Source organism: Aulonocara sp. 'chitande type north' Nkhata Bay, linkage group LG7 (assembly GCF_057382095.1).
Source record: "Aulonocara sp. 'chitande type north' Nkhata Bay isolate Kocher_YH1m ecotype deep benthic linkage group LG7, A_spYH_male_GT1.1, whole genome shotgun sequence".
NCBI classification, from domain to species: Eukaryota; Metazoa; Chordata; class Actinopteri; order Cichliformes; family Cichlidae; genus Aulonocara; species Aulonocara sp. 'chitande type north' Nkhata Bay.
This window is the reverse complement of record NC_141350.1, coordinates 66,823,130-66,849,862: the sequence shown is the minus strand read 5'-3', so window position 1 is coordinate 66,849,862 and position 26,733 is coordinate 66,823,130. Positions and strand designations below refer to the sequence as shown.

Below are 26,733 nucleotides of genomic sequence, written 5' to 3'. Positions count from 1 at the left end.
AGAGCCGGAAGGTTCCTTACCGTGGCCGAAGTCAGGCTGCTGTCCGCGAGCGTGAGGTGATGCGGCTCCCATCTCCGCAGGAACTTGGAGGTGAGGATCTTGCTGAGGAAGGTGCGGGGGTGTTTGACCACGCACACCTGGATGTCCCCCTCATGGAGCAGCTTGTATCGCATCCCGCTGCTGCTGCAGTGATGCAGGGACCTCTTGCACGGCCCCGCGCCCAGCTTCGTGTTGTTATTGCTCTCCGACATGTCCGCCAGCAGAGGCTTGTTCTCCTCGCACTGGTAGAACTGATTGTTGTGCGGCTCGCTGCCTTCAACGCCGCCGCCGCTGGTGAAATCCATAGTTGTCTGTAATCCAACAGTTTCTGCTCTCAAGGAGGGGAGAGTGAGCGCGTCGCCACGACACGACAATCCGACATGAATATGTAAAAAACCAATATTAATAATAATAATTTTTTTTTTAAAATGAGGTCGTTCAGATCGAGCTTGGGGGTGGGGGGTGAGGGGGGTACCTACCTACCAACCAACTGCTACAACACGACCTCGGTTACTGTAGACAGGCGCAGAAACGCCACCGATCAGTGTCTCAAGGCAGGAGATCCAGATGTGGGGAGATTTTCGTGACACACTGCAAATAATCCACCATTTTCCTCCCCGCACAATGCCCCATAAATTGTCTCCACGGTGCGCGTCTCGCCTCCCCCTCCACCACCGCCACCAACGAGCTACTCAATATGTTAGGGCCATGGCCTTATCCATTCCGTCCGCCCTGGCTCCAAACGCAATAATCCACAGCGAGAAACGTGCGGGATTCACGAGGAAACGGGACGAGTATCCAATGGCGGCGACCGTGGGCTCCTCCGTGGGATTTTGTGGTCATTACAAGCTAACTGGCACGGTTTCCTTTTATTCAGTCTTTTCCCCCTATCTTGGTGTAAAGCAGCCAGCACTCTCCGGCAGCGCCGAGCCGATTGGTCCTCGCTCGTTCATGTGACACCGGACTGACGTCAATGGGGAGGTGAGCGGATGAGCCGTGTGTCTTTTGCGCTTGAGTGTCTGCCGAGGGCGCACGCTCGAGCTTCGCTCACCCTCCTCCCCCGTGCGCGCAGAAAAATGGAGGAGGGCGCAGCGACTTCAGGCGAATCCTCATTTTCTTTTCCCAGTTCTGAGGAAATGATGCAGCGTCGTCACTTTCCAGGGAAGGAAAAGACGATCGCTGGCGGGCTGATGCGTGCAGGCGACGGGCAGTTTACACAGCTCCGAGCTGCTGATCGAAATCTGCCCCCACAGCCAGATTAGATGCATCTGCCATTTGCAAAGGCAGAGGTTCGTTTTCTGTGGCTCTCAGAGACAACTTTGTGAACAGAAATGGGGAACAGAAAGGAAAGGGATTGATTTTTTTTAAAGTAATATACATTATGTACATAAAATGAAGAAATTTGTATTTACAGGCCTATATGTTGGATATCATTTGTTATAAATTCTGAAACCAGATCGGACAGAAAAGTAAATGATCCCTTTAAGTGTATAGACTCAGCAGTTATGATAATATGACAGCAGCTGGGAATGATTATTTGAAAGCAGAACATAAAGCCTGAGAGCTTCACTGCATTATATTCCAGTATGTGTTGAACCTGAATCTTTTGCAAAAATGAATCAGTATCATGAAGAGGCTGCTATGAAAGCTGCAACCACCAAACACCTGCAGAGGGTCAGATAAGTCCTGAAGAGTCAGCTGCATGGGAAGAACAAGATCTGGGCAATGAACACCTAAGCCCTGCCGGTGATCAGGTACCCTGCTGGGATAATAAGCTGACCAAAGGAGGAGATAGGAGCCACTGACTCTGACTGACATGGGGGCTTTCTCCCCAGATCCAGCACCCTGAAACTGTGTGCTACGTGGAAGAAAGGTGGCTGAGGACTAGTGAGTGTCAGAGCCGCTGTCCAGGAGGAAACAACAGATCCATGAGTAGCCTACATCTGGAAGATGGCCACAACTGATAGTGTGCTTAGTGAATACCTCAGGCAGCAGCAACCTGAGAAAGGGGAGCACAGCATATCTGATAGAAGAAGTGACTAAAGTGGCTAATAATTGAGAAATCCTACCAGTGGCTGAACAAAGTTGAACTGAAAGACAGCACAGAGGGACTAATCATGGCAGCACAGGAACAAGCTCTGAGCACAAGCTCCATAACATAAAAGAAGTATACATAACAGCAGGGTGCAAGATGCTAGCAGGCAGGGCATACATGGAACGCCATGACATGGAAGTCATTCTCGAGTGATCGAGCGGAGAAACTGGTGATGGCTAACCAACCGGACATAGTGGTGGTAGACAAGCAGAGAAAGATGGCCGTAGTGATAGATGTAGCGATACCAGATGACAGCAACATCAGAAAGAAGGGAAACGAGAAGCTGGAGAAGATGTGGAGGGTGAAAGTAACAGTGGTCCCAGTGGTAATCGGAGCGCGGGAACAACATCCGAGATCTCTGTTCTAGGAACAGCTAAGATACTGCGCAGGACCCTCAAGCTCCCAGGCCTCCGGTAGGACCCGAGCTTGACGGATAAAAGACTGCCTGCAGGGGCAAGAGGGGAATTTATATATGTCAGCAGGTGCAAGCTGAAGGCTTTCCTGTGGCCCTAAGAGTCCCTGAACCGAAACCTCATCTAAAATCTGTGCATAGCCTCAAAAGCATGCAAGACAGACGAAGACAGACAAAGAGTCTCATCAGCAAGAATGTGACAAGCCACCACAAAGGAGAACTGAAAAACCCAACTGCTACAAAAAGCATGTACATTTACATAGGTGCCATAACATCTGTCACATGTGCTGTGTGACTGGCATTTGGATGTTTGGACGTCATCCTGTGCTCGTGGAGTCTTATTCTGACAATTTGGTCAGAAACCTGCATCCAAGTAGCCCACTCAAGGTCATTTTATAGGGCTGTGGCAGCGGTCTCGCTGCTCCTCCTCTCCCAAAGGAGCAGATACCAGTCCTGCTGCTGGGTTGATGGCCTTCTACGGCCCATCTCCCATTATCTCTCCCAGACTCTTGAGGCTTTGGAAGCCTGTTGCCTCCACTAAAAAAAAAGTATCCATAACTCGAAATTTTGACTTAGCGCTGCCAATCAGTAATCTACGTGAATTATGTCATTTCCTTGTTACCTGGAAGCTAAAGCCCTCAGCTACAAATGTTACAACTAACCTACCAGGTCATGAATGCACAAATTGCTGAGTATTTTCAGCATGGCTTCACAAATGATGAAATCCTTCTGTTATTAGCTGAATCACATGGCGGAAAATAACTTGAAATTTCCATATGAGGCTGTTCTGCAAGACATAGCAAACTTTGCATGATCTTATAAAAGTCTACTGGCTACGATATGACAAAGACACAGACAAAAAGGTAAAACTAGAGAAACATGAGTGAGGTGGGACAAGATGAGAGCAATGGTACGTGGAGAGCACTTGCAAAACTATCACTCGTTGGATGTTGTTTTATTGTTGCTTCTTCAGTGCACATATGTGTCTGTGTCGGTTCTCAGTCATCCAATCATCCATCTTGATTGTTTGCAAAAAGACAGCTTCCAGTTATTGTTGTTTATCAAGTTTTCCCTTAGTTTTTTTGAGAAGCCTAGAATAAATAGACTTTCTCAAATTAAAGTTGACCCCTGGTATTCGCAGGGGTTAGGGACTAAAACCGTGAACACGTGAGACCTGTCTAAAAATGCTAGAAACTGCCTGTTTTAACAGGTCAAACAGAAGATATACCTTAAGGTATCATCCTAAAAACACTTTGTAAATGCCAGCCAATAGGGTTTAAGTAGCATTGTGCCTATTTCAGCTTCCCAAAGCTGCATTTTCTTTCCCGGAAGCTTTGTGTTCGGAATTTCCACATAATTTTTTAAGAACAAAACCCAAACATTTTATTGCTATTTTACTGTGTTTACATTAATATATTAATATTTGAAAATTAGTAAATAATGATTTTTATCATTCAAAAATGTATTTAGTCATGAAAATACTAAATATATTTTTGCCCCAGCAGAATGACTAACCAACAGGATTATGTCCACATCCGAAGGAATGTAATGAATGCTGCAGCCGTCAGAGGATATTGTATATCTTTGGTTTTACTCTCGTCCATCAAAAAAGCCACCAGAGCAGCTTTGGACCCCGACAGGTTTATTTTGGATCGCAAAGATCAACTTGCCACAACTTGCTAATGTCCGTCATAGATGTCTCATCCAAGCGGATGTTGAACAATACGAGCCCCGGAGTCATGCCTCCCCAGCCACTGCTGACAGTCACCGTGACTCATGTTTCCACTTACTCACATACACAGGTGGGTCATAAAAAATGCTTTCCAGGTAGATGCTTTACATTAAGGCAATGGCTGATTTTCCTAACCCTCTGTGCATTTCAGCTCTGTTACCTGTTTAGTCACATTCATGGCAGAACTTCTACCCACAGAGGCCGTTTATCTGTGCATCATACAAATCAGCAGAAATACAAACATGTATTTGAATGACAAATGCACAGGTGATGAGGGGGTGGCGATATTTATCCATCATGGGTAATCTCCCTTTGATTAAGTGTGATCTCTGTGGTTTTTCTTAAGTATTACATTCAACATCCTGAACATATCACTGATGAAAATGATGAGAAAAAAGGCATAAAAAATAGAGAGTGCCAAGCCCGATTGTGTTCTGTGTACTTAATGACATCATGAGGCTCCAAAGTAAGAGTAACTACGCATTTGTTACTGGACAGTGACAGAACTCAGTTTCAGCATTGAGAAATACAAATAGATGGAATTTAAAGAGAAAACATCAGCCTATCGAGATGCAATATGATGCAAACAGACACGTAAAAAACATAAAGTTAAAATAACAACAAAGACAAAAGAGAAAACGACCCCACAGAGATGCAATGTGACCACAAAGAGACACAAAGATACTAAAAGGAGCTACAAAAAACCACAAAGAGACAGAAAGTTATTACAGACAAAGCGACACCAGTCGCTTCTGTGTTTTTACAAACATGTAAGTGTCAGTGAGAGCAAAGGTTCAGAGAGCGTTTAAACTCTGCCGACATAAGTTTGATTTTACTGAACAAGCTATAGGCTGTGCAAGCCTGTACCTGGAAAAAAAAGATGTTAGATGTCCTAAAAATGTGGGAAATAACCATTTTTTCATCCCTCAAACACTTCAAAGGGGGATCACATCTTCATATATACACAGGGAACAAAAAAAAGGTTTGGGCATGAGAAAACCTTATTAGGATTGGAACATGCACTCCACAGATACTTTATTATGAACACATTGCTAGTGCCGGGCTGGACGCCCTTCTTCACAGCACAGATTCAAGGTGGTGAATCCTCAGAGATTCTGGTCCGTGTTGACATCACACAGTTGCTGTAGATTTGTCGGCTGCACATCCACGACAGGAATCTCACGTTCCACCACGTCCCAAAGGCGCTGCGCTAGTTTGAGATCTGGTGACTGTGGAGGCCATTGGAGTGCAGAGAACTGGTTCAAGAAACCAGTTTTGAGATGCTTTGAGACGCTGTGTGCTGGACGCACCCATCAGAAGATGGGTACAGTGTGGTCATAAAGGGACTGACACGGTGAGCAATAATACTCAGGCATGCTGCTGCATTTAAATTATGCTCATTTATTTCTGAGGGGCCCAAAGCATGCCAAAAAAATATCCCCACTAATCTGAACCACAGTTGTGCTGTGTGTGGGTTATCTTGTCTGGGCCTCCGTACCTGTGTAAAATGTAGGGCAGCTCACATCTATAATGTGGGCATACTGTGGGTACGCCACGGGCCCTCACTGTGAGCCTCTCTCTGTTTAGTGTGGGCTGTCCACACTAAACAGATTTCACACCTGTACTGGGCCATAGTGGGGTCTGTTCATACCCCGAGTGGGCATTTTGCAGGGTTTTCACCCAGAATTATCGCTTACTGTATATTTCTCAGATTATTCTCAGGTAACTCTACACATGATTAATTAGATCAGCAGTTTCTGAACCACTCAGCCCATCTAGCACCAACAATCATGTCAGGTTAAGAGTCACTGAGATTACTTCTCTATTCTGATAGGAGGTTTAATCTTGAAATACGAGTTGTTGCCATGTGATTGGCTGATTAGATAATTGCATGGTGTACCTAACAAAGCAGCGAGTGAGTCCTTATGAAGGAGAAAGGCTGTTAAAAGAGAGAGCAGGAGCTTAAAATCTCTTCCCAAAGGTCCCAAACCACAACGCCTACCTCAGTATCACCTCTGAGGTTTACACATCCTTCCCCTGGGTCATCTCACCTTTCTTGTAGAGACCCCACCCCTACCATACTGCCAACAGTGCCTCAAAAGGAAAGCTCATCCTGTTGCAACACCTCGGGCCCTCCGGTGAGTGTTGTTCAGGAGACGAGTTATAACAGGCAGAGTCTACTGTAGTCTTATTGGAAATAATTTCCCCTTGTGGGACTAATAAAGGTATATCAAATCAATTCAAACAAAATACAAAGGAAATGATGCAAGTTCCATCAAGGATGGAGTTTGTCTCGGCAATAATGAAAATAATCTTGAAATAATATCTGACGACCGTTTCCACTGAAATCGCACGAACTGTTTCAGGAATTACAGCCATTCTGTGCTCTCACTGCATTCAGGATCGTTTTTTCCCCAATGCCTGACAAAGATGTTCTTACTGGGCTGAGATCAGGTTACTCGCTTGGCCGTGTAAGACTATCCCATTTCTCTGGAAATTCACAGTCATTACAGATTGTGAAAAAGTAAAAACAAAACCAAACAATGAAAACGTAATTTTTACCCTCCTAAATTAAACTAGCCCTGCAGGTACCAATAGTTGAGATTCAGTGGCCTGAAGATAAATAACAATGTAAAGTTGGGGAGTTTACTATAAAATGCAGTTGCGTGTAGGTTTTGCTGAAGCACATTAAACAGAGGCTCTGAGCTCATACATGTCATTTCCTGCATATTTTTGTGCATCAACTTCTACCTTCATTAGCATCCAGGTGTAAGTTGTGGAGGCAGCAGTCTAAGCAGAGATACCAAACCTGCCTCTCCTCAGCCACTTCCTCCAGCTCTTCTTGGGGGACACCAGGCCATCCCCAAGAGGCACGAGCCCCCCAGTGTGTCCTGGTCTACCCAGGGGTCTCCTCCCAGGTGGACATGCCTGAAACAGCTCACCTTGTAGGTGCCCGTGAAGGCATCGCGGTCAGATGTAGCGGGCCTACTTTGAGCTCATTTCCAACACTTTTACCCACGATCTTCTTCGGTCATTAATCACAGCTCGTGGCCATCGGTCAAGCAGTAAATCAACAGCTTCGCTTTCATGCTCAGCTCTTGGTGCAGCATCCACATTATGAGACCTTCCGCTCTTTGGCTGCGATTCTGAGCGAAGCTGCCGACAGAGAGCTTCCCCGAGTAGCAACTGAACAGAATGCTGGTACGCAAAGCAGCGAGGCTCTGCAGATTCTCTGTGCTGCTTTCAAATAATATTTCCCAGCATTTCTCAGCTGAATCAGCACATTTACAGGCATGATTCACCCTCCCGTCCTCCTTGGTGCTTGTTTGTACTGAGAACTCTCACGAACGGAATGCGGACAACTTTGTGCAAATTCGAGCACGTCGCACACGTCTGTGTTTTAGAAATGAACTTTAGTGCATCGCGTACATCTCGAGTAAGAAAACTTGGTCAGGCACAGATCGGATGCAGAACAGGAAAAAACACCAGCCTTATAATACCAATGCAAATACTCCGAATGTGCTATTGAGCAATGCAGTCAACCTAAGCAATAAAAGGTGTTATTAAGGAGCTTTCAGCATCTCTTTGCACGATACAAAATGAGCAGCAGGAAAGTGACTAAGCATGTCGCTCTCTCTGGAGGCTGAAATGAAATAGAGAAGCAAATGAGACAAAAACATACAGCTTGACCACCAACAGTTTTAATTCCTCTGACGTAAATGAACGACACTCATGGGAAACATCTTACAAAACTTCCTCATGCACCAGTTACAAAAGTACAAAGTGAAACAAGACTCCCTCTTTCTTTCACAACACAGCTTTGGTTATCTTCAGGTTAGACGGCCATTATTTTCCCTTATGTTTTCCAGCACATCACAACAAAGACAGTCATGAGGTGCGAACACACGAGAGCAAGTGCTGTTTCGTACACGGAGCAGCTTGGAAACCATATGACTTACTTTAAATGTTAAGACACCCTGGAATGTTACAGCTGGGCTGTCATATCAGAGCTTTCTGTCCAATTATGGCCTTTTTATGAATTTCAGATAGTGTGAAAAAACAAAACAAATGTGTCAGATGATGAAAATCAGACGGTTTAAAAACCTCTGTCAGCTCCGTCTTTCCTCACGTCTATACAGGCAGAAACGCGGCCACAACAGACCCATTTACGTCCGGGTCGAAATAAACCCGCGTTCTTTCTTTAACACCACTGATGTCAACAATCCGTTTACAGCACAAAACACAAACCGTTTCATTGTAGTTGTTGCTTCATATTCGTCTGTGTGCCTCACAGCCTGTTGCACCAGCTGTGTTTAGGTTTGCACATTTCCTGCCATTTCTTTTAGCGATTTTGCAATTAGTCATGGTAACGAGAAAGCACACCCTCTATCACTTCTTAAGTTTTAAATATCAGGAGATAAAAGTCATTTGCTCCTTATCGGGTCCTAAAATTTGATGAATCCAACTCTGATAAACTACAATACACGACGTTGTGACAATGAGTCGTTGTTTCTTTCACCGAAAATAAACCCTGAGGCAGAAGCAGCGTGTGAAACACTAGATGCACCCTCACTGCTTCCATGGGAAATAAGCGGTTGAGCAGCCTGGTACTGAGAGTCAGATGCACTCGATTAACTGATCATCTGCAAGTGTGCAAACTTTGGCAGTTTGCTGGTCTGTTAACACAATACCAAGGAGGAAAGACATCAGCAGTGACCTGGGTTGTGAGGTCAGACTCTGCCTGTGCTGGTTTCCTCTTATTTGTGTGTTTATATGTGCAAAAGCCACAACCAATAGAGCGTTCGCTCTCACAGCGTCATACAAAGGATCGTCCTGAGAATCAGGACAGAGCGGAGAAAAAAGGCATTATTCCCGTTTAATCTGGAATAATCTACAGAAAGAGCTGACATTGTCAGAAATGTAGCTCTTAATGATCTGCTGTTGCTCACTTGTCTGTGTGGAATATTGTATTTGTTTTTTACTTCTTATGTGTCGTAGTTGTTGTAACCTTTGTGCAGGTCTCTCTTGGAAATTTTCATTCTCACTTTTCACAATTTGAAGTCCAAAAATTCTACATATAAAGATTTGGTCTTGTTTTACAGCCACAGAAAGCAGATTCAATCAAAGTCCAGACCTCAACCGGACGGAGGTGTTGCGGTGGGACATAAAGGTGGTTCTAGAAGCTGCTGAATCACGGCGTCTTTAGGATTTCACACACTGCTTCTGCTTTTTGGCTTAGATTTAGTTAAATAATGTCACGATGTAATGTGCCCTGTGTGGTTGTTCATCTGTGGCTGTTTAAATCCTTTTAATGTGATTTTTATGACGTCCTCACACGTAAACTCTTTGAATTGACAGAAGGTGCATTATTTATTATTTTGTAGCAAATTATTTCGATATTTAATCCGTTATTGTTGAGCCAATAACTATTTTTAGCCAACTGTTACATATAGTTGATCATTATCGAAATGTAATATTTAGGCCCTTGGAATCACTGTCATATTGAAACAATCAACTCTTGTGTTTGACAATTTATTATTAGAAAAACGTGTAGAGGTGTTAACGAAGGCGACTAGAGCGTTCCCCCCCAGACTCTGAAGACTTTTGTAACATGGAGAGCAAATAAATGGTAACTGAACGTCTAGATATGGACACCGCAACCTCCATCGAGAGGTCCGGCTTCAATTCATGGAACATGACCGCTCCAGGTGAGGGGAGCCTTGCAGACAGCTAGCAGGTAGGTCGGTCTGTGTGGGGGCCAGAGAAGTCGCGCCTGTATAGAAAACAGACACTGTCTTTGTGTAGGAGGCTGTAAACGTATTTATTTCTGCTGTGCATGGGGACAGTTTAACCTGCGAGTCTGGATACTGACAGGAACTGATCCGAGGAACCACAGATCTTAATGTCTGTGTAGGTTCTCAGTCATCCAGGTCACGGTAGTCTGAGGAGCTTGGACTTCTTTAAGTTTCCTGAAGATGTTTCACCTCCAAGAAGCTTCTTCAGTCTTCCAAGCTCCTCAGACCACAGCTCGTAATACTGATGGACTGGCTTCATTTTCCAGCCCTGGAGGTTGCTGCTTGGTAATAATAGAGAGCAAAAAAACAAACAAAAATAAAAATGAGATGACATTTTGCATATATTTTGGAATAAATAACAATAAAAAAAAACAGGAGTGTTTTTGTTAGGTGAGCTACAAATGCTTGTGTAGCAAACCAACCAGTAACAGTGCAGCAAATAAAGGCGACCAGCTGCAACATATCAGTTTATACCAAATTACCGCTTGAACTGATGCTGTTGCTATATTTATGGTGTTGAAGTATTAAATATTTATGTTATGATAAATAATAAGCTTACAAAATAAAACAGACGTGATTCCAACTGCAGTCTAATGCAAGTTTTTGCACAAGTCTTTAAAACCTGACATTCTCGCGTCGCTTCAAATTGAAAGAGTTGTGTTTTGGCCCGGGGCGATCGGCCCTAACGCACACTGCGCTGCATGAACGGGGCATTTTGTAAGCGCAGCCGCTGAGTGCAGGACAGACACCAGCAGCTGTAACTCGCACAGAACAAACGGGGTCAAGAGATGCCAAAACTGTCCTGACTGTAAAGCCAGGTCAGAGGTCAGCAAAGCTGCAGCACATCCAGTAAATCACCAGTGTAACGTGCTCTGTTTTAGAATGGACCGGCCCGGACCAGCTCAGATAAAAAGTGATAATCCATTAAAGAGTTTGTGCTCCAAGAGGCAAACGCTGAAATCAGCACGTGGGAACGTTTCTGTGAATATACGGAAATCAGGTGCTGTCGCCAAAAGCAAGTCACCCGTGTTCGTGCATAGTTTGGAGAATTCCACGTGGCTTTTCTACACCGTCTGAGCTGCACGCCATAGTTTTTAAAGGACACAACTGCACTGCAAGGGCCTCCAGTAACGTCGACAGTTTCCTGGAGTTTAAGAGACATTTGTGAAATCTTTGGTTGTGGATTCAGAACTGTGCTCCTACAGCTTCCTGTACAAAATCATTTTACTTCCTTCTTCTAAACTGTCAAACTGTGCTGGTCACAGTTTTTGCTGTGACCAGCACATGCCAAACAGAACATTATCCATCCACACACACGTAAAACAAACCAGCGTGTGAGGCTTAATATGCATGTGACTGAGTCAGCTGGCAAGTGTCTAATGCGTTTTCCAAAAAGGCAGCTGATTCCTGCTGCAACTTTTCACTTTGCTTTCATGTGTGACTCATCCTTCCCTCGTATCTCTACCACAAGGTGACGTGTGCAAAGTTATCATGAACTGGAACGTCATAACGGTGATAATAATGGGATATTTGCAGCCTTGAAATGATCTAGAGTGATCCTTTAATAAAGCGGCACCACAGCGGGCCTCGCTGCCTCTGCAAAAACTGTGCCGCGTGATTTCTAGTGTAATAAAGGGGTAGTGACTGGTGTATAATGAATCCCTCGCCAAGTAACCGAGAACCAGAAAGCATTCAAAGTGAGCAATGTCCTTTAAAAGAAAGTTGTAAAAAAAGGATCCCACACTTCAAAGAAAATAGATTTAGATAAGAAAAATGTCATAAAACCCATAAAGCTAAAAATGTGTTCAGATTAAAGTCCATCCCATTTGGTCAACAATAAATATACATCAAAAGGGTCGTGAGTATAAACCAATGACTGGAGTCGAGATCTTCAAAGCGTAGCGACTACAGCGCTTTAGTGTTTGTATATAAACTCAGACCTACAGCAGATAGAGCGTACCAGTGTGCAAAAGTGGAGACACATGGAGCCGGGACAGAGCTGCCGGCTGCCGTCTCGGCTCAGATTCTGATCCGGAACATGCCCTGACTCAGCTGAAGGCGGAACAGTCGACAATTGGCGATGCGCAAGTTGGCACAGGCCGTTTTGGAAAGGTCGCTGGGTAACATCTGCTTGGTGCGATGCCACGTCCCGGTGGTGCGCCGGAACTCCCGGATGTAGTCAAAGTTTGTGCCTGCAACCAAAGGAAGCGAGAGGGTAACAGGATCAAACACTGAACATCCTGAAAGCCCAGCAGAGCTGTATTTAATGTTTTCACCGACCTGTGTCCAGGTCCCCCACCACGTAGATACTGGCTCCAATGGGCACGGCGCCGTAGACGAAGGAGGAGCTGGTCTGGATGCACAGGTTCTGGTCATCCAGGAACATCCACCTGCAGCAGAACATGTTTCTTTTCTTTTAATAATGCAATCGTAAGATTAGCCACACGTGCAAACTGTAAGGTCAGCTCTGCTCATCTGTGCAACGATGTGCTGCAAGTTTAAAAAGTGAGGTTCAAATGGAGCGCTATCGTCCAAATACACACAAAATAAAAGCTTCAACAAGACTTTCAGCTGTCACTGGAGAAAGCATGATGCCAAAAATAAAAGAAATCAATTTAGACTTGAGGAAAATAATTGTTGATGCTCACAAAGCAGGAAATGGATATATAAAGTTATCACAGCGTTTCCTGGACAGGAATAGACTGCAAGAAAAACAGAAGAGACGCCTTCAAACCAGAACGAAGTGCGCTGAAGACAACCTGGAGAACGATTAAGCACGATTATGAGATGAACCTAGAGCCAAAGGGAGAGGCCAAAGAAAAAAAAGAACACTGTCCCCATAGTGAAACACGGTAGTAGTCATGGGAGTATTATGCTATGGGGATGCTTCAGTGGAAGTGGGGATTTCCTCAAGGTGGAAGACGTGAAGATTTTGAAAGAAAACTGGGTCTGGGTCATTCTGACTCAACAAGGGAACGTTATTGACTCACACAAAGACCCGATCAGAAATCTGTGGGGTCAACAGAACTAGGGCTGGGCCATATCATACCGTTCACGGTAACACCGCTATAATGTTGGGCAACGATTAGAAAATGAAATATGGCGACAGAATATGGGTGAAACGCGCAAGTGCCTTTGTTTTCATACGCACATGGCGGAGAATGAGAAGGGCGAAAGCGGATCGTTGAATGAAACCATGAACCAGAATTCTGTGAAATCTTTTCAGTTCTGTGTGCAAATTAAATAATGGAAGCATTCAAAATAAAACTGTTAACAATTCCTTGCCCTGTTTAACAGCACTTGGGAAAGCGCTGAAATATGACAGCACTTTATTGCGCCAGCACAGTTTACGTCACTGTGGCTGCGTCTGTGGTTTTAACGTTTAACGACTCACCTCCTCATCTCGTCATGGTAGAACTCAGACTTGCAGGTCGTCATTTGTCTTTGCTCGGGGTTGTCGTTCTCTTGGCTTCTGACTCCACCGAACACGTAAAGCTCCTGACCGATGCCGCACGCCACCGAGCCAAACCTGAGCAGCACAGACATTTTGAGGGTTGACAGTAAAGCGGGCTCCTAGCTATGTAATGAGTTTAACAATTCATTTAAAGATAATAAGTAACGAGTAAATTAGGGTCATACGGGAGAGATCTCTTCCCTTAAATGGGAGTTTTTCCTTCCCACTCTCGCCAAGTGCCGGCTCAGAGCGTCATCTTATTGCTGGTCTTTACTTTACAAACGTAAAGCGCTGATATTTCACTATATAAATAAAACTGAATTGATCTGAATTGAATAATTAACGCTATAAAAAGGATGCATGTGACCACGTACACCCCGTGAAGCCTCGAGGACCTCTGTTCAAGAATACAGAAACACTGCTTCTCTCCACAACTCGAGGATTTATGGTCGTCTGTTTTTAACTACAGAACTTATTCAGTGGTTAACTTTACTGACGTTCTGAGGAAGGTGGGAGACCAATGTGGTTTCAGCGCAGTGACACTGGGTTCGTGCCATCGCTGCCTTTTGGAGCATTTTTAATGAGACAAATAACCTGGCTTGCCTCGAGCAGCTTGCTATCATTAAGTGACAGCTTATTACTCGACCCTCACTCAACTTTGGGATGAATAAATATTTATGTCATTTTGTCTTACATAGAATCATTTCTGGAACCAAAGGGTGGCAGGTAAAAGTTTGAGGATCCAAAATCCGTAAACTCATGGGTCACATTGCAGAGGCCTGGTCCAGCTCTTGAAATACATTTATTTAATTTATTGCTTTGCCTTTTAGCATTTTTTAGTTGAATTTCAGTACAATGCCACGGCTGTGAGAGGGTTGGATCCTCAGCAGATTCTGAACATACTGTGGGCAAAAGCGCAGTTGCAGCAGCGGTGCTTAAAAAGTACAGAAAAACCAATAAGGAAATTCTGCAGACGCCCACAGAGAAGAAAAAAACCCTCATAACAGCGCATAATGAAACCAAAACCTGTGGATGGATGAAATCCACATGAGTAGCACAGACGGGTCTAGCATGCTTGGTGTGGATTCAGCAATACGAAAGAGAAGGTGTGACACAACTAACGCACAATAAAAACCACAGTGTTGAATGTTCTGACTCAACAGCTACACTTGCTGAGCAAGTCAGTGAAGCTGTGATGTTAGATAAAGTTAGTCAAACTGAAAATAAAACTTCCAGATTGGGAAGAATGACAGTGACTTATAGAGCTATGTTTCATTTCCTGTTGTGCAACATAAACTAGTCCAAATTAAAGCAACAACACTGAAGTTAAATGTTAAGTGTTGCACAACAAGTGTGCATGCAGTGAGAGAACCCCCCCCCCCCCAAAAAAAACAAGCTGACTGCAAAGAAAACAAAAACGTCAGGACTGTGAGAAAACACCGACTTTAACGTTTTAAGATCACAGACAGCAGAGGCTGTGCTTACCTTCTCTCTTTCAGAGGACACAGCCCCGTCCACTGCTGGGTTTTGGGGTCAAAGCATTCAACAGAGTCAAACAGCTTCCCGTAGGAGCCCCCACCGATGGCGTAGACCTTCTTATTCATGGAGGCGTAGCAGCCGACCTGAAGGAGAAGACGGAGACGATCGTTCAAATCAGACGAGGTCAAAGCGTCGTCCAGCCGTCGAGCTAACCAAATATTTCTGTCACTGATTTTATGTTGTTGTTGTTTTTAACATTTCAGAACAATGAGAGCTGTTCTGCTGAAGTTACTGCTGAAGACGGGGTCATAACAGACCACCAACATCCAGTCATTAATCTAAGGAGAATCGAAGGAGATCTTTGTGTTGAACCCATGTATGGATACAGCTGCCAAACCAAATCCCAAACACACACTTTAAAAATATAAATAAATTTGTCCAGAATCGCTGCGTGACATAACTGCAGGTCATCTTTTATATACAGTTTATAGACAAATCCTGTTACTCAGAGTTTTACATTCAGTCATCAAAGTGACATCCATCAGTTTGAGTTGAATTCCAGCTTGAGCAATAAATCGTTGGCGTACACAAGTGACGACAACCGTAGTTCCAAGCGCTCCGGGTGGTACAGCATTCCCAACTGGAATACGGGTCAAATTCCAGCCTATTCCAAAAATAGCTAAACACCGAGTCCAATACACATAGATAGGGGCATTGTACTGGGAATTCTAGTGCTGACGTTACTGGAAACATTCACAACCCATCCAAGCTAAATGTGAGACTGTCATCATCTGTTCTCTTTTTCTGGTCCTTCCTTCAAATTTAACAAGAAGCTGACCTCATGCAGCTCTCTGATTGGTGGTTTCAGACTCTCGTGTAAGATGACAAATTGCTGACGTTGTCACCCATCATTAACACTCAGCAGCCAGTTAGCTTCCGGTTCTGCAGAACAGATGAGCTCAGACGGAAAAGCTGTAGAAATGCTAAAAAACTAACTACTGATAACCCAGACCCACACCCAACTCACTAAAAGCATCGATTCGATCTGTCGCACCACTTCAGCAAACCCACATTTAGACATTTTTTCCACCAAGTGGTCTACAATTATTTCATGGTGTTATTTTGATCGTTTTAATGGCGGGATGACACGCAGCAAAAATCCACAGTAGAACCTGAGCCTGGCAGTTACATGGGCAGCACCTTAGACCCTTATTTGTTTCTGTATTTACTTTATTCCTTTGCTTGCACAACATTTAGTATTTGTCCTGCTTCTATTTATGCAATTTCTGCACTTTTAACATTTTCTTTTTGGGCATTTCTGTCATGTTAATTTTATGTTTAATTAATTGTTCAACACTTACGTCAACATTTATTTATTTTAATGTCTGTTTTTATTTTATTTGATACCATTTAGATATTTTATATATCTAAAGGCATTTTTCAGGGTTATAGTTAGGTTGTGGTTAGGTTTAGGCATTTGTTTTATATGGTTAGGGTAAGGGGCTAGGGAAAGCATTATGTCAATTAGATGATATGAATACCCGAGGTAGAGGTGTGTGTGTGTGTGTGTGTGTGTGTGTGTGTGTGTGTGTGTGTGTGTGTGTGTGTGTGTGTGTGTGTGTGTGTGTGTGTGTGTGTGCGTATAGGTGAGGGGGTTACCTTGCGGATCATGGTCATACTGGTCTGCATTTTCCAGGTATTGAAGTAGGGGTCGAACACCTCGACGGTGATCAGCCCCAGCTCTTCACTCTCTCCACCAAGAACATAGATCAGACCATCCAGCTCCACCACACCGAAGTTCTGACGAGCCTGAGAACGTCAGCGGATGTTAATATAATCAACCACCACCGCCAACAACATCCCCCAAGCTCAGCTGTGCGCTCAGCCACAAACAAACACCCTCCTGGGGTCTCTGGGTGTTCCCACGTCTGAGTTCCAAGTTCAGATGTTTCATAAGTGCAAAGCACAACTGGGCACAGCTGGGCGATCTGTGGCCCGGTTTGTTTGCAAAGGGGGACTTGAGCTTAAATCAGATACGCTATTAGAGCATACCAAAGCCACGAAGAGTACCGCTGGTGACGTCAGTTTTTCACACAGCTGTTTGTCTGTGTCAACACAAACGCAGCAGTGGGATCAGACCCCATGACTGGCTTGAAGTGTATTATTTATTATATTGTTTTCAGACTGTGTGCAGTGCTCCTGTGCCAAATTCATCTCGGTGCAGCAGCTTTAATAAGCTGATGATCTGCTGGTGGAGCTGTCGGGGCCCTTCCCCTAACTTCACCTTCCAGCATGTTTCCGCCAGCTACTTCATATCAGGAACTTACTAATGACAGCAAACTTTTATTAGTGAATGACATCACTTTTCTGGAGAACGATCGTGCGCTTTGTGTATCATCTGCCTTTAACCCTTCAGCTGTCAGGGAATTTTTGCAGCACTGCTGACACCTGATGGCCATGAAGTCAAATATAAAACAATATGGCAGCAACATATCTGCTCTACGTCTGGTATATACTGAATATTTATGTAGCCAAGCAGCACGAATGATGGTTTTCATACCTGTTTAGTGTCTATCTGACAGAAAAGCACTGAGCAGAAGGAGAGAGTGTATCATATGACATTTGCAAAACACTGCATTCTGCTGTTTTTAATACAGCATCCCTATTTTGCACTTTTTCTGCACACTCACACAGGAGTTTACTTCTGCCGTTTATCTGTTTATGGGTTTCCATGAGTAACTGTTTCAGAAACGTGATCCTACCTGTAGCATTGGGGGAATCGGGCTCCAGGTGTTGGAGTCGGGGTCATATTTCTCTCCACTGGCCAGGACTGCGTTGTGTTCATCTGTTCCACCCACCACGAACAGAAACCCCCCTGACCAACAGAGACAGCCTTGCTAATGACACACCTGCTAATGTCTTTTACTGAACACAAAGCGTTTTATTACAGACATGTAGGTGCGGTGGACTGCACTGACCGGCAGCAACCAACCCATGGCCGAGGCGGGCGACGCTCATTGGCTCCAACTCTATCCAAGCCTGCCTGTTGGCGTCATACAGAGGACACATGCAGCGCGACGCAGCTGTCGGCTTCCTGGTTCTGCACAGAGTGAACGCATCAGATCAGACAAAAGGTTTTCCCCTCACTCTGTTCAGACAGGATGTGAGTCGGCCTTCCCGGTACTTTTACTGAAGACCAAGTGCACACAGGAGACCGAGAACAGGCTGCCTGTTCAGACCTGTTCAGACTGCATATTTTTAAATGGTAAATGAACTGATACTTGTAGAGCGCTTTTCTACTCTACTGGAGTACTCAAAGCGCTCTATACAACATGCCACATTCACCCAATCACACCCATTCTCACAAGCACTCTCTCTATACTTAGTGCTTTCTAAGTACATTCACACACATTCATACCCCGATGGATGCATTGGAGAGCAACTTGGCAACTTTAGTATCTTGCAGACTGGAGGAGCCAGGGATCGAACCACCAACCTTCCGATCAGTAGATGACCTGCTCTACCTCCTGAGCTACAGTCAAAGTATGATTTCTCTGCAAACAATTGATTGTGTTGCATAAGTTCAATTCAATTCAATTTTATTTATATAGCGCCAAATCACAACAAAAGTCGCCTCAAGGCGCTTCATAGATACAGAGAAAAACCCAACAATCATATGACCCCCTATGAGCAAGCACTTTGGCGACAGTGGGAAGGAAAAACTCCCTTTTAACAGGAAGAAACCTCCGGCAGAACCAGGCTCAGGGAGGGGCGGGGCCATCTGCTGTGATTGGTTGGGGTGAGAGAAGGAAGACAGGATAAAGACATGCTGTGGAAGAGAGACAGAGATTAGTAACAGATATGATTCAATGCAGAGAGGTCTATTAATACATAGTGAGTGAGAAAGGTGACTGGAAAGGAAAAACTCAATGCATCATGGGAATCCCCCGGCAGCCTACGTCTATTGCAGCATAACTAAGGGAGGATTCAGGGTCACCTGGTCCAGCCCTAACTATATGCTTTAGCAAAAAGGAAAGTTTGAAGCCTAATCTTGAAAGTAGGCCAACAAAGTGAAAACTACAAAACAATATAGCTTTTAAATGGGTGCTTAGGACAAAGCCTTTAGAAATCAACTAACGAGAACACACTAGATCTTCTTGTTTGAAGCCAGAAAGATCTGTTGCAGAGTAATTGTAGCTCCAGTACTAGAAAAAAAGAATTGCCTGAAAATCATTTCCTTCTCCCTGTACAAGTTACAGTAATCTGTATTTACTTTCATTAAATCTCTGACAGTTTTCAGGAAACCAGACAAAAAGTAAGTATTTATATCTACTTATATAAATACAAGTAGATATAAATCTCCCTAAACCTCACGCTGGATTTGGGAAGGTTTTACATCAGATCCCCTTCCGGACACAACCCCAAAGGGCCGTGTGTCAGATGCAGATGGAATCGAACCATCAACCATTTGAATGTGCTAACCAGTACACCAGGGGTGCCCAATCCTGGTCCTCGAGAGCTACCGTCCTGCAGCTTTTAGATGCATCCTTGTTCCCACACACCTGAATCAAATGAATGGCTTGTTATCAGGCCCTTGCCAAACATGATGGCATGCTGAAGAGATCAAACCATTTGATTCAGCTGTGTTGGAGTAGGGATGCATCTAGGGCTGCTCAATTAATCGAATTTTAATCACGATTACGATCTGGGCTTTCAACGATCATTAAAAATGACTGAGCCGATTATTAGCCCCTCCCTCATGCTTTACTCTCGCGCTGCTCCATGTGGCAAATCAAGCGCACTGCTCTGCATTTCGAACACGCGTCACAACAATTAAGAGGACCCGAGGGAAGCTCGGAAAGCTAAGCAGAAGTTATTTGGAGAGGAGTGGACTGCCGTTGGTTGAAAAGAGAGGTAAAAAAAAAAAAAAAACTTAAGTGGTGTGGAAACATTATGGGTTCGCGGAGTCAGACGTGGATCAAGTAGACACAGTGTGTAAACTTTGCTATGGTGTCGTAGCTGCACCACAGAGCAACACTGCAAAGTTCACATTTTTCATTTATTTCTTATATTGCAAACATTTGCACTGTTATCAGTATTTGCACACTATTTTATATTATTTTTTAAAGTCATTATTCAATACATTGTTATTGTTAAACCTTTAAAGCCGGTCAGAGCAGCATGCTCGTTCTGTGTAACTATTTTTAAATCCCTGTAGAACCTGAACGCTAAGCTAGCACAATAAATTTTTCTCCATATGAAACCAGAGGAGTTGTACTTACATCTTATGCCATCAGCTTGTCCTCGGTCACGGTTTCCTTCCACATATAGCTTTGCAAAAATTGCATAAAAAGAGCTTGCAGGAACAAAAACATAATATTCCAGAAACACGCTTTGCCGATCCGATCAGCTGTTCTTAACACTTCCCACATTGAAAAAGACGTCAACGTGAACTATCGCAAGTGACGTCATTTTTGCGGAAAATGTAGTTTTTTACTTGTAGGCCTTAGAACTCGAATTGCACTGCTGGAAATAGTTTATTTTGATGCACATGCACATTCTTTGCAAATTTGCATCATAGGATTGTTTTTTTGTTTTTCCTGCAGTATATACAAATTGCTGTATCTCCAAAAATAAAACTATGAAGACACTAAAAATAAATTTCCTGTTGTTGTAAACTATTTTTTGCAACTTTTTTGTATTTAAAGTTTTGAGGGATAAACCTCTTAAATTTCTCCAAGTAGAAATATATGTAAACAAAACAAAAGCGATTTTCAATTTTTTTGTAGTTTATTGCACTTTTTTGCAATTAATGTAGTTACTATGGACTTAATGCATACACATTTTTAAAATATGGGCTATAACAGTTGTATTGATGTATAGCAACTTGAAATGCTCCCACAAATGGCACTACAGCATGTAAAAAAAAATAATATAAGCTCTGGCGGACGAAATAAATATCGTCAAATAATCGTGATCTCAATTTCAGTGAAAATAATCGTGATTATCATTTTTGCCATAATCGAGCAGCCCTAGATGCATCTAAAAGCTGCAGGACGGTAGCTCTCGAGGACCGGGATTGGGCACCCCTGCAGTACACTATAGAGCCACACACAAAATATTAAGGAGGGGTTAACCCTGCAAAGCCTGAACCATGAAATAACTGCCAGAAAAGTCTTTTTGAAGCTGGAGTGTTTATTTCACCTTCAACGCCATCGCACTCATCACACCCCAGACACAACCTGTTCCAACTCCTTCCCTCTAGTAGGCGCTGCAGAGCGCTGCATGCAAAATCAAGCAGACATCTGTACAGTTTTTATTCCCACATTCACTCTGATCAACGCTCACGCAGAGTCTGTACTCATACAGCCATCATATCAATCACTGCAGTAGCACTGATGTCGTACAGATCAGGGTTTTTTAGGAAAAAAGAAAAAAAGTCACAATAAAATTGTCTTATCAGATTTATTAGCTTCCTTAAGTATCTGAGCTTTTACGTAATTAAACAAAAACACTGCATCAACCCACCGCACCTCCACCATGACCTGAACTAATCTCAGCTGAGATGGTTTGGTTACAGGACAGAGTGAAGCACACTGTGAGATTTCAGAGGCATTCAAAGTTCAAAGGTGATAACTGAATCTCAAAGTCTACGCTATCTGCTTTGTTTCCATGCTGCGTCAGTCATGATAGCATCTGAAGGACACAGCACACAAACAAGCTTCTGCTGCAGCGCTCAGCTCAGTTTTACTGCTTCAATCTTTTTTTCCCTCCGTCAGCTGTTTTTTATTTCCTTCCAACAAGTGCTGATATACCTCCCACCCCCACCTTTCCTTTCTTCGCTCAGTAGACGCAGGTTGTAGCTGTGAAATGGTCATCCATTCATTCTGACTGTGTCGGAATTTTGTCCCAGGCTATCTTTGTTGAACACTGTGACACATGGAACCAACATTTCATAGTCACAGGCAAAAATACCGTCATGGTTATTTCACGTGAGTCATTCTTCCAGAATGGCACAAAATTACACAATTTACACTCGAGTTAAGGCCGGTTAGTTAAGGTTACTTCAGTTTTGATGTCATCAGCCGACACTGAAGAATACAGTACAATAAATAAAGCATATAAATGGTAATGTATTTGCAGCCAAAATAAATGTATGAAATAAACTTCTGTTTCTTTGCATGAAGCCCAAACAGAACAAAACAAAGTTGGCGAGTGCGACTTACTTGCGATCCTCACCTCCAGCGATGACGATACACTCAGAATACCCTCTGGGTTTGAAGGCAGCGAGCATAGCCTCCCCCTGCAGCTGACCCTGCGTCAGCACCGGCTGACAGTACTCTCTGATCACCTCCCTCATCAGAGGCTCCCCCATGGCCTGATGGGATACAACGGTAGCACACAGCGAGGTTAGCTCAAAACTTATATTGCATTTGTATGTTTACAGCAGACTGAGTAAGCCACAGCTTTCCCACATAAAGGTGGTAATCAGCAGTTCCTCCCGCACTGGGATGTCACTAAAAGCTTTTCAGGAGAGTTTTCATGGTGAATGACTGCGTGTGAGGATCACTGGCTCACACACAGCTAAACTGTCCATGTCTGCAGGTGGAGGAGATGTACCAGGTGAGGCTGAAGGAGACAAAGTGTGTGTGTTTTAGCCACTACACACACAGCACTCATCAGTATACTCAGTTATCAATGCTCAGTGTTGTTAGATGTTGAAAACAGGAGCCACTTTGTTCTGAAATTCTCTGCTGCCATTTGATGTTTTCTCAGATTTAAAACCATGGTTCATTTGTCAGTTAGCCTTGCTAACACGGGGAGAAATGTTGAAGAAAGGCAGCCTCAGCCTGCATTTCAGCTGTTACAGCCTTTAACCTGAGCTGTGACCATGTCATTATAGCCAAACGATAAGCTGGGATCAGAATCCTAGCTCATAAAATCGAATATACTTCCTGATTCTTGTTAAAGTTTTCATGACATACATTTACATTGACACTAGGGCTGGGCCATATTATACCGTTCACGGTAATACCGGTATAATGTTAGGCAACGATAGGAAAATGAAATATCGCGATAGAATGGGAGTAAAACGCGCATGCGCAGTGCCTTTGTTTTCATACGCACATGGCCGATTGTTGAGTGAAACAGATGAACCAGAATTGGTTTGTAAAAATGGTGCAACTTCAGTGATGTGGAACTGGTTTGGTGTTTGTCCGTCAGATACACGACAAAGCACATTTTTTTGCAGAACATGCAAGCGGCCGTCGTTATTGTCGGACTAAGATGCTCTTAAATCTGGGAGTAATCTGGGTCCTAAACTCCGTATGCTTCAGGTCAAACGAACACTGCAGCATCACTGAGAGTTAAAAACTGTCTCAATTCTTTCATCTTTAATAAAACGATCAGCATTGCTGCTTTACCAGGTGTAACTATGAAGTTTAACTTCCAGGCATCCATGAAAACAAAAGTTATTACATTTAACGGAGTTAGAAGTTAGCAGGAAGCTAGCGGAAGTTAGCTCGCTAGTTTCGCTAGCATGTTCTGACTGAGAGACTGAGAGATTTCTGAAAAAAATCAAACGTACAGCTCTGCTATCACTTCCAACATAAATGAAGACAGGAAACTAAACAGCAGTGACGTTTGTAGGGTTACTGAAGTTGGGCTAGCTGGTATTTAATGATGTGCTACGTGATCGCTAGCAACACAGCTATGTTAGCATAACATAAACAGTGAAGCTGGAGGACGAACACTAACACTTTTCCACTTATAAAAGTTAACGTGAAGGTTCTTCATGGTTAGAGACAAATGCAATCGCATGGCAGGATACTGTAAACGGACCAAACTTCAGTCAGGAGAACAACTGAGATAATCCATCCACAATACGAGGTTAGTCATTAATATACTGCAACAACATGGGAATAGAGCAGCTGCCAGAGAATTCAATATTAATGAATCAATGTTACAAAAGTGGAGGAAGCAAGAAGAATGAGTTTAATAAAGTTTGATTTATCTGACTGCTTTGTTTCGCTTAATGTGCCTTATAATCCCGTGCACCTTATGGTCCGAAAAATACGTACTGCACACTGCAGTTTAATGTTGCAAAGCACCTCTTTTTAACTTCAGTGGATATTATACATGGTTATGCTCAGGATATGTCAGCACATTTCTACTGGAAATGCCTTTTGGTTAAACTTTCAGCAAGGAATTTGCATTTGCACTGTTACATTTTTATAAAGCTTTAATGTACATAAAAACCAGCTTCTTGTTTAAGTGAAAATAAATGGAAGGTTGTGTTTTTGCGCTAGTAATGTTGTGGAGTTGTATTTTGTCTCGCATCAATTATATCGTCAGTTATATCGTTATCGCAAATTTTCAAATATATATCGTGATAAATATTTTTGGCCATATCGCCCTGCTCTAGTTGACACAACAGTTTTCAGTGTAACATTCACATCCAAACACGGTCTCCCTGTGCCTGCCAGTAGCAGCTGGTAAGAAGTATTTAGACTGTTTACCTGCTCTCTCAGGTAGCTGAGATCCAAACCCTGCAGCCACACGGCAGACATCACTTCCTTCATGCGTACCTGCAAATTCATATGGGATAACAGTTTTTTTTTTTATTCAGTTTGAGCCAGCCCTTCACAGTTTTATATGCATAAAAAAGAAAAGTGTTTATAGTTAGGTAGTTTAGAATTTAATAAGAAAAACCACTCATCAGTATTTTGTTGATATGAAACTAAAGCTGGACAATGAGACTCGCCTCTGAATGCTGCAGGTATCTCTGCAAAAAAAGAGAACATTTTCCAGTGCTACCCACCCTGCGATCATCCGGGTCGTGTGCGAACCACCGCACCACGGCCTCCAGCACATGCTTCTCGTTGCCCACATTCAGCTTCTCCATGGACAGCACCTCGCAGAGCCGGTCCGGTGGCAGCTCCCTGAACTCCTCAGTCAGCGCCACGTCACGGAAGTGCGTTTGCAGGAACTCTGTGGCGACGTAGTGCACGTGGTAGAGGCAATAGTGCAGAGAGAAGAGGCGGATACCGATGCAGTTCTCTGCAGTGATGCAGCTCTCCAAGAACTTGCAGCACATTGACTTGAGGTCGGTCATGAGGAGAAGGTCGGATGCCTGCACCATGTCCTGGATGGTCTCTTCTCTCAAGGTGATCTGTGTGTGAGGTACATATGAACAGTCAATGAAAGCCACACGCTATTAGGATATCAGCAGGTCACTCTGCTTTTTAAAGCATCCCCACTCACTTCACCGCTGAAGATATAGTCCAGGATTTGTTTCATGATGGCCATAGAGACCCCCTGCAGCTCGATTCTGTAAGTAGACCCATCTTCCTTTGGAGGGTTGTAGTTCAGCTTGGTCCTAACAGGAAGTAAAGCAAGAATCATCTGAGTTATAGCACTGCCACTAAATAAAACTGGACACGCCCTTGTTGTCCCTAGCTGGTGTTTACAAACAGTTCGATATGTGCTGTGACTGACTGACCTGATGTAGGGGCTGGCAGCAGCCAGGATATTTTTCTGGACAGGAAGCTCCTCTCCGTCCACCACCAGCAGCGCATCGTGGAAACTTTGCTCCTGCCAAAAGGTGCGAAGGACTCTCAGGAGTCTCTGGGAATGTTGTGGATCCGAAACCTTCGAACCGGGCTCATTGGAGGCAGTGTCGGGCATGTCTAGGCTTGCGACAGCCCGAGGACGCACAGCACACTCCTGCCAACATAGTGTCAAACTGAGCTTCTTCAAACAGTACCACCTAATGTTGTCGAACATACGATGACAGTAATGCACAGTTTACGGCACTAAGTAAAAGAAAAGTGGTCCATTCTTAAAATCGAGTTTCAAAAGTCTCAACATAAACTCTTCATTGCGAAACTTTTTTTTTTTTTTTAAATAAAGGACTTCTCTGGAGTGGCTAGTCCTCTGCCAGTACAGCGAGTGTAAACGGGCCGCGTTAGCAAAACCCAAACGTAGCAAACATATCATGCTTTCAGTGAATCAATTTAATGCCGAATATTACGGAAACACCCGAGGACCCATGGGACCCAATGATTTACATTTATATATGTTAGCGATCTTGACTGTATCGAGTCTAAACTTGAACTGATATTCCTAAATGAGGTTTGGCCAGTAAATGCTAGCATAGCACCAAAACAACCGACATGTCGATAAAGATTTCCCGTGATAAAGGAAGGACAACGCCGCCATTAACGTTTTTTTTAAGTAACATCGTTACATGATTTTAGCAAAATGTTTTTGTAAATGAAAACTGTGGAGCTATGTTTACATGGGGTTCCGACATGGACTGTTTACAGTGCATGCAAAACCTGAGGTGTCATCCTTTCCTTTTACTGATTACAAATTTAAGTATCTCACCTTAAGACTGAAAAATGCACCTTTCTCTTCTGGGCACAGGGCGTACCTACACTACATGAATTACTCATCCACCCTCTCTGATCACTCAGAACGAAAATTTTGGAAGTAGACGTCAAGGCATGTGTTGTGCTACATTCAAATCTTGGGAAAATGTGGTAAATATGACATCCATCTCGAATATATGTGACGATAATGGAGAACGTACAACGGAGAACATATCTATTTATATTTCAAGCCACTATGTTTTGAAAGCTTTCATAATAAAGAAGAAACCACCTCGGTTGCATTAAACAGATAAAAAAAAAGTTAACACAGCCGCTTGCAATGTATTTTGGCGAC

General features: G+C 43.6%; 2 protein-coding genes across 5 annotated transcripts in view; both read right to left on the bottom strand.

Moving 5' to 3' along the window:
- cmip (c-Maf inducing protein) overlaps nt 1–7,522 on the bottom strand; it is a 49,756-nt gene extending 42,234 nt beyond the window's left edge. The window contains exons 1-2 of one of the 3 annotated variants that reach the window (XM_086302091.1): nt 519–3,334; nt 21–367 (exon numbers count right to left, since the gene is read on the bottom strand). In XM_086302091.1, coding sequence (XP_086158217.1) covers nt 21–344 — 324 coding nt within the window. In that variant the 5' untranslated portion in view covers nt 345–367; nt 519–3,334. Of the gene's footprint in view, nt 1–20; nt 3,335–7,029 lie in introns of those variants that run through there. The other 2 variants (XM_086302094.1, XM_086302090.1) reach the window with 2 other exon arrangements.
- A 417-nt stretch (nt 7,523–7,939) lies between these two features.
- Nucleotides 7,940–26,513, bottom strand: gan (gigaxonin). Of its 2 annotated transcripts, none has more exons than XM_086302098.1 (13): nt 26,395–26,513; nt 25,508–25,774; nt 25,270–25,384; nt 24,827–25,177; nt 24,525–24,593; nt 22,233–22,384; nt 17,985–18,106; nt 17,769–17,881; nt 16,666–16,815; nt 15,013–15,149; nt 13,468–13,602; nt 12,354–12,463; nt 7,940–12,265 (listed from the first exon to the last, which is right to left on the bottom strand). In XM_086302098.1, exons 1-13 carry the CDS (start codon nt 26,460–26,462, stop codon nt 12,093–12,095), a joined length of 1,962 nt encoding a protein of 653 aa, XP_086158224.1. In that variant the 5' UTR covers nt 26,463–26,513; the 3' UTR covers nt 7,940–12,092. The 2 variants fall into 2 exon arrangements, with proteins under 2 accessions (XP_086158224.1, XP_086158223.1); XM_086302097.1 differs by having other exon boundaries at nt 25,508–25,731; nt 26,395–26,506.
- Nucleotides 26,514–26,733: the final 220 nt, after the last annotated feature.

Excerpts from the sequence above, each read along its gene's own strand:
- gan (XM_086302098.1), bottom strand. The coding sequence starts at position 26,462 with ATGAGTAATTCATGTAGTGTAGGTACGCCCTGTGCCCAGAAGAGAAAG. Across the intron at positions 17,882-17,984 it reads CCATGGGTTGGTTGCTGCCG|GGGGGTTTCTGTTCGTGGTG; the intron begins GTCAGTGCAGTC and ends TCTGTTGGTCAG. Across the intron at positions 12,266-12,353 it reads GGTGGGGGACCTGGACACAG|GCACAAACTTTGACTACATC; the intron begins GTCGGTGAAAAC and ends CTTTGGTTGCAG.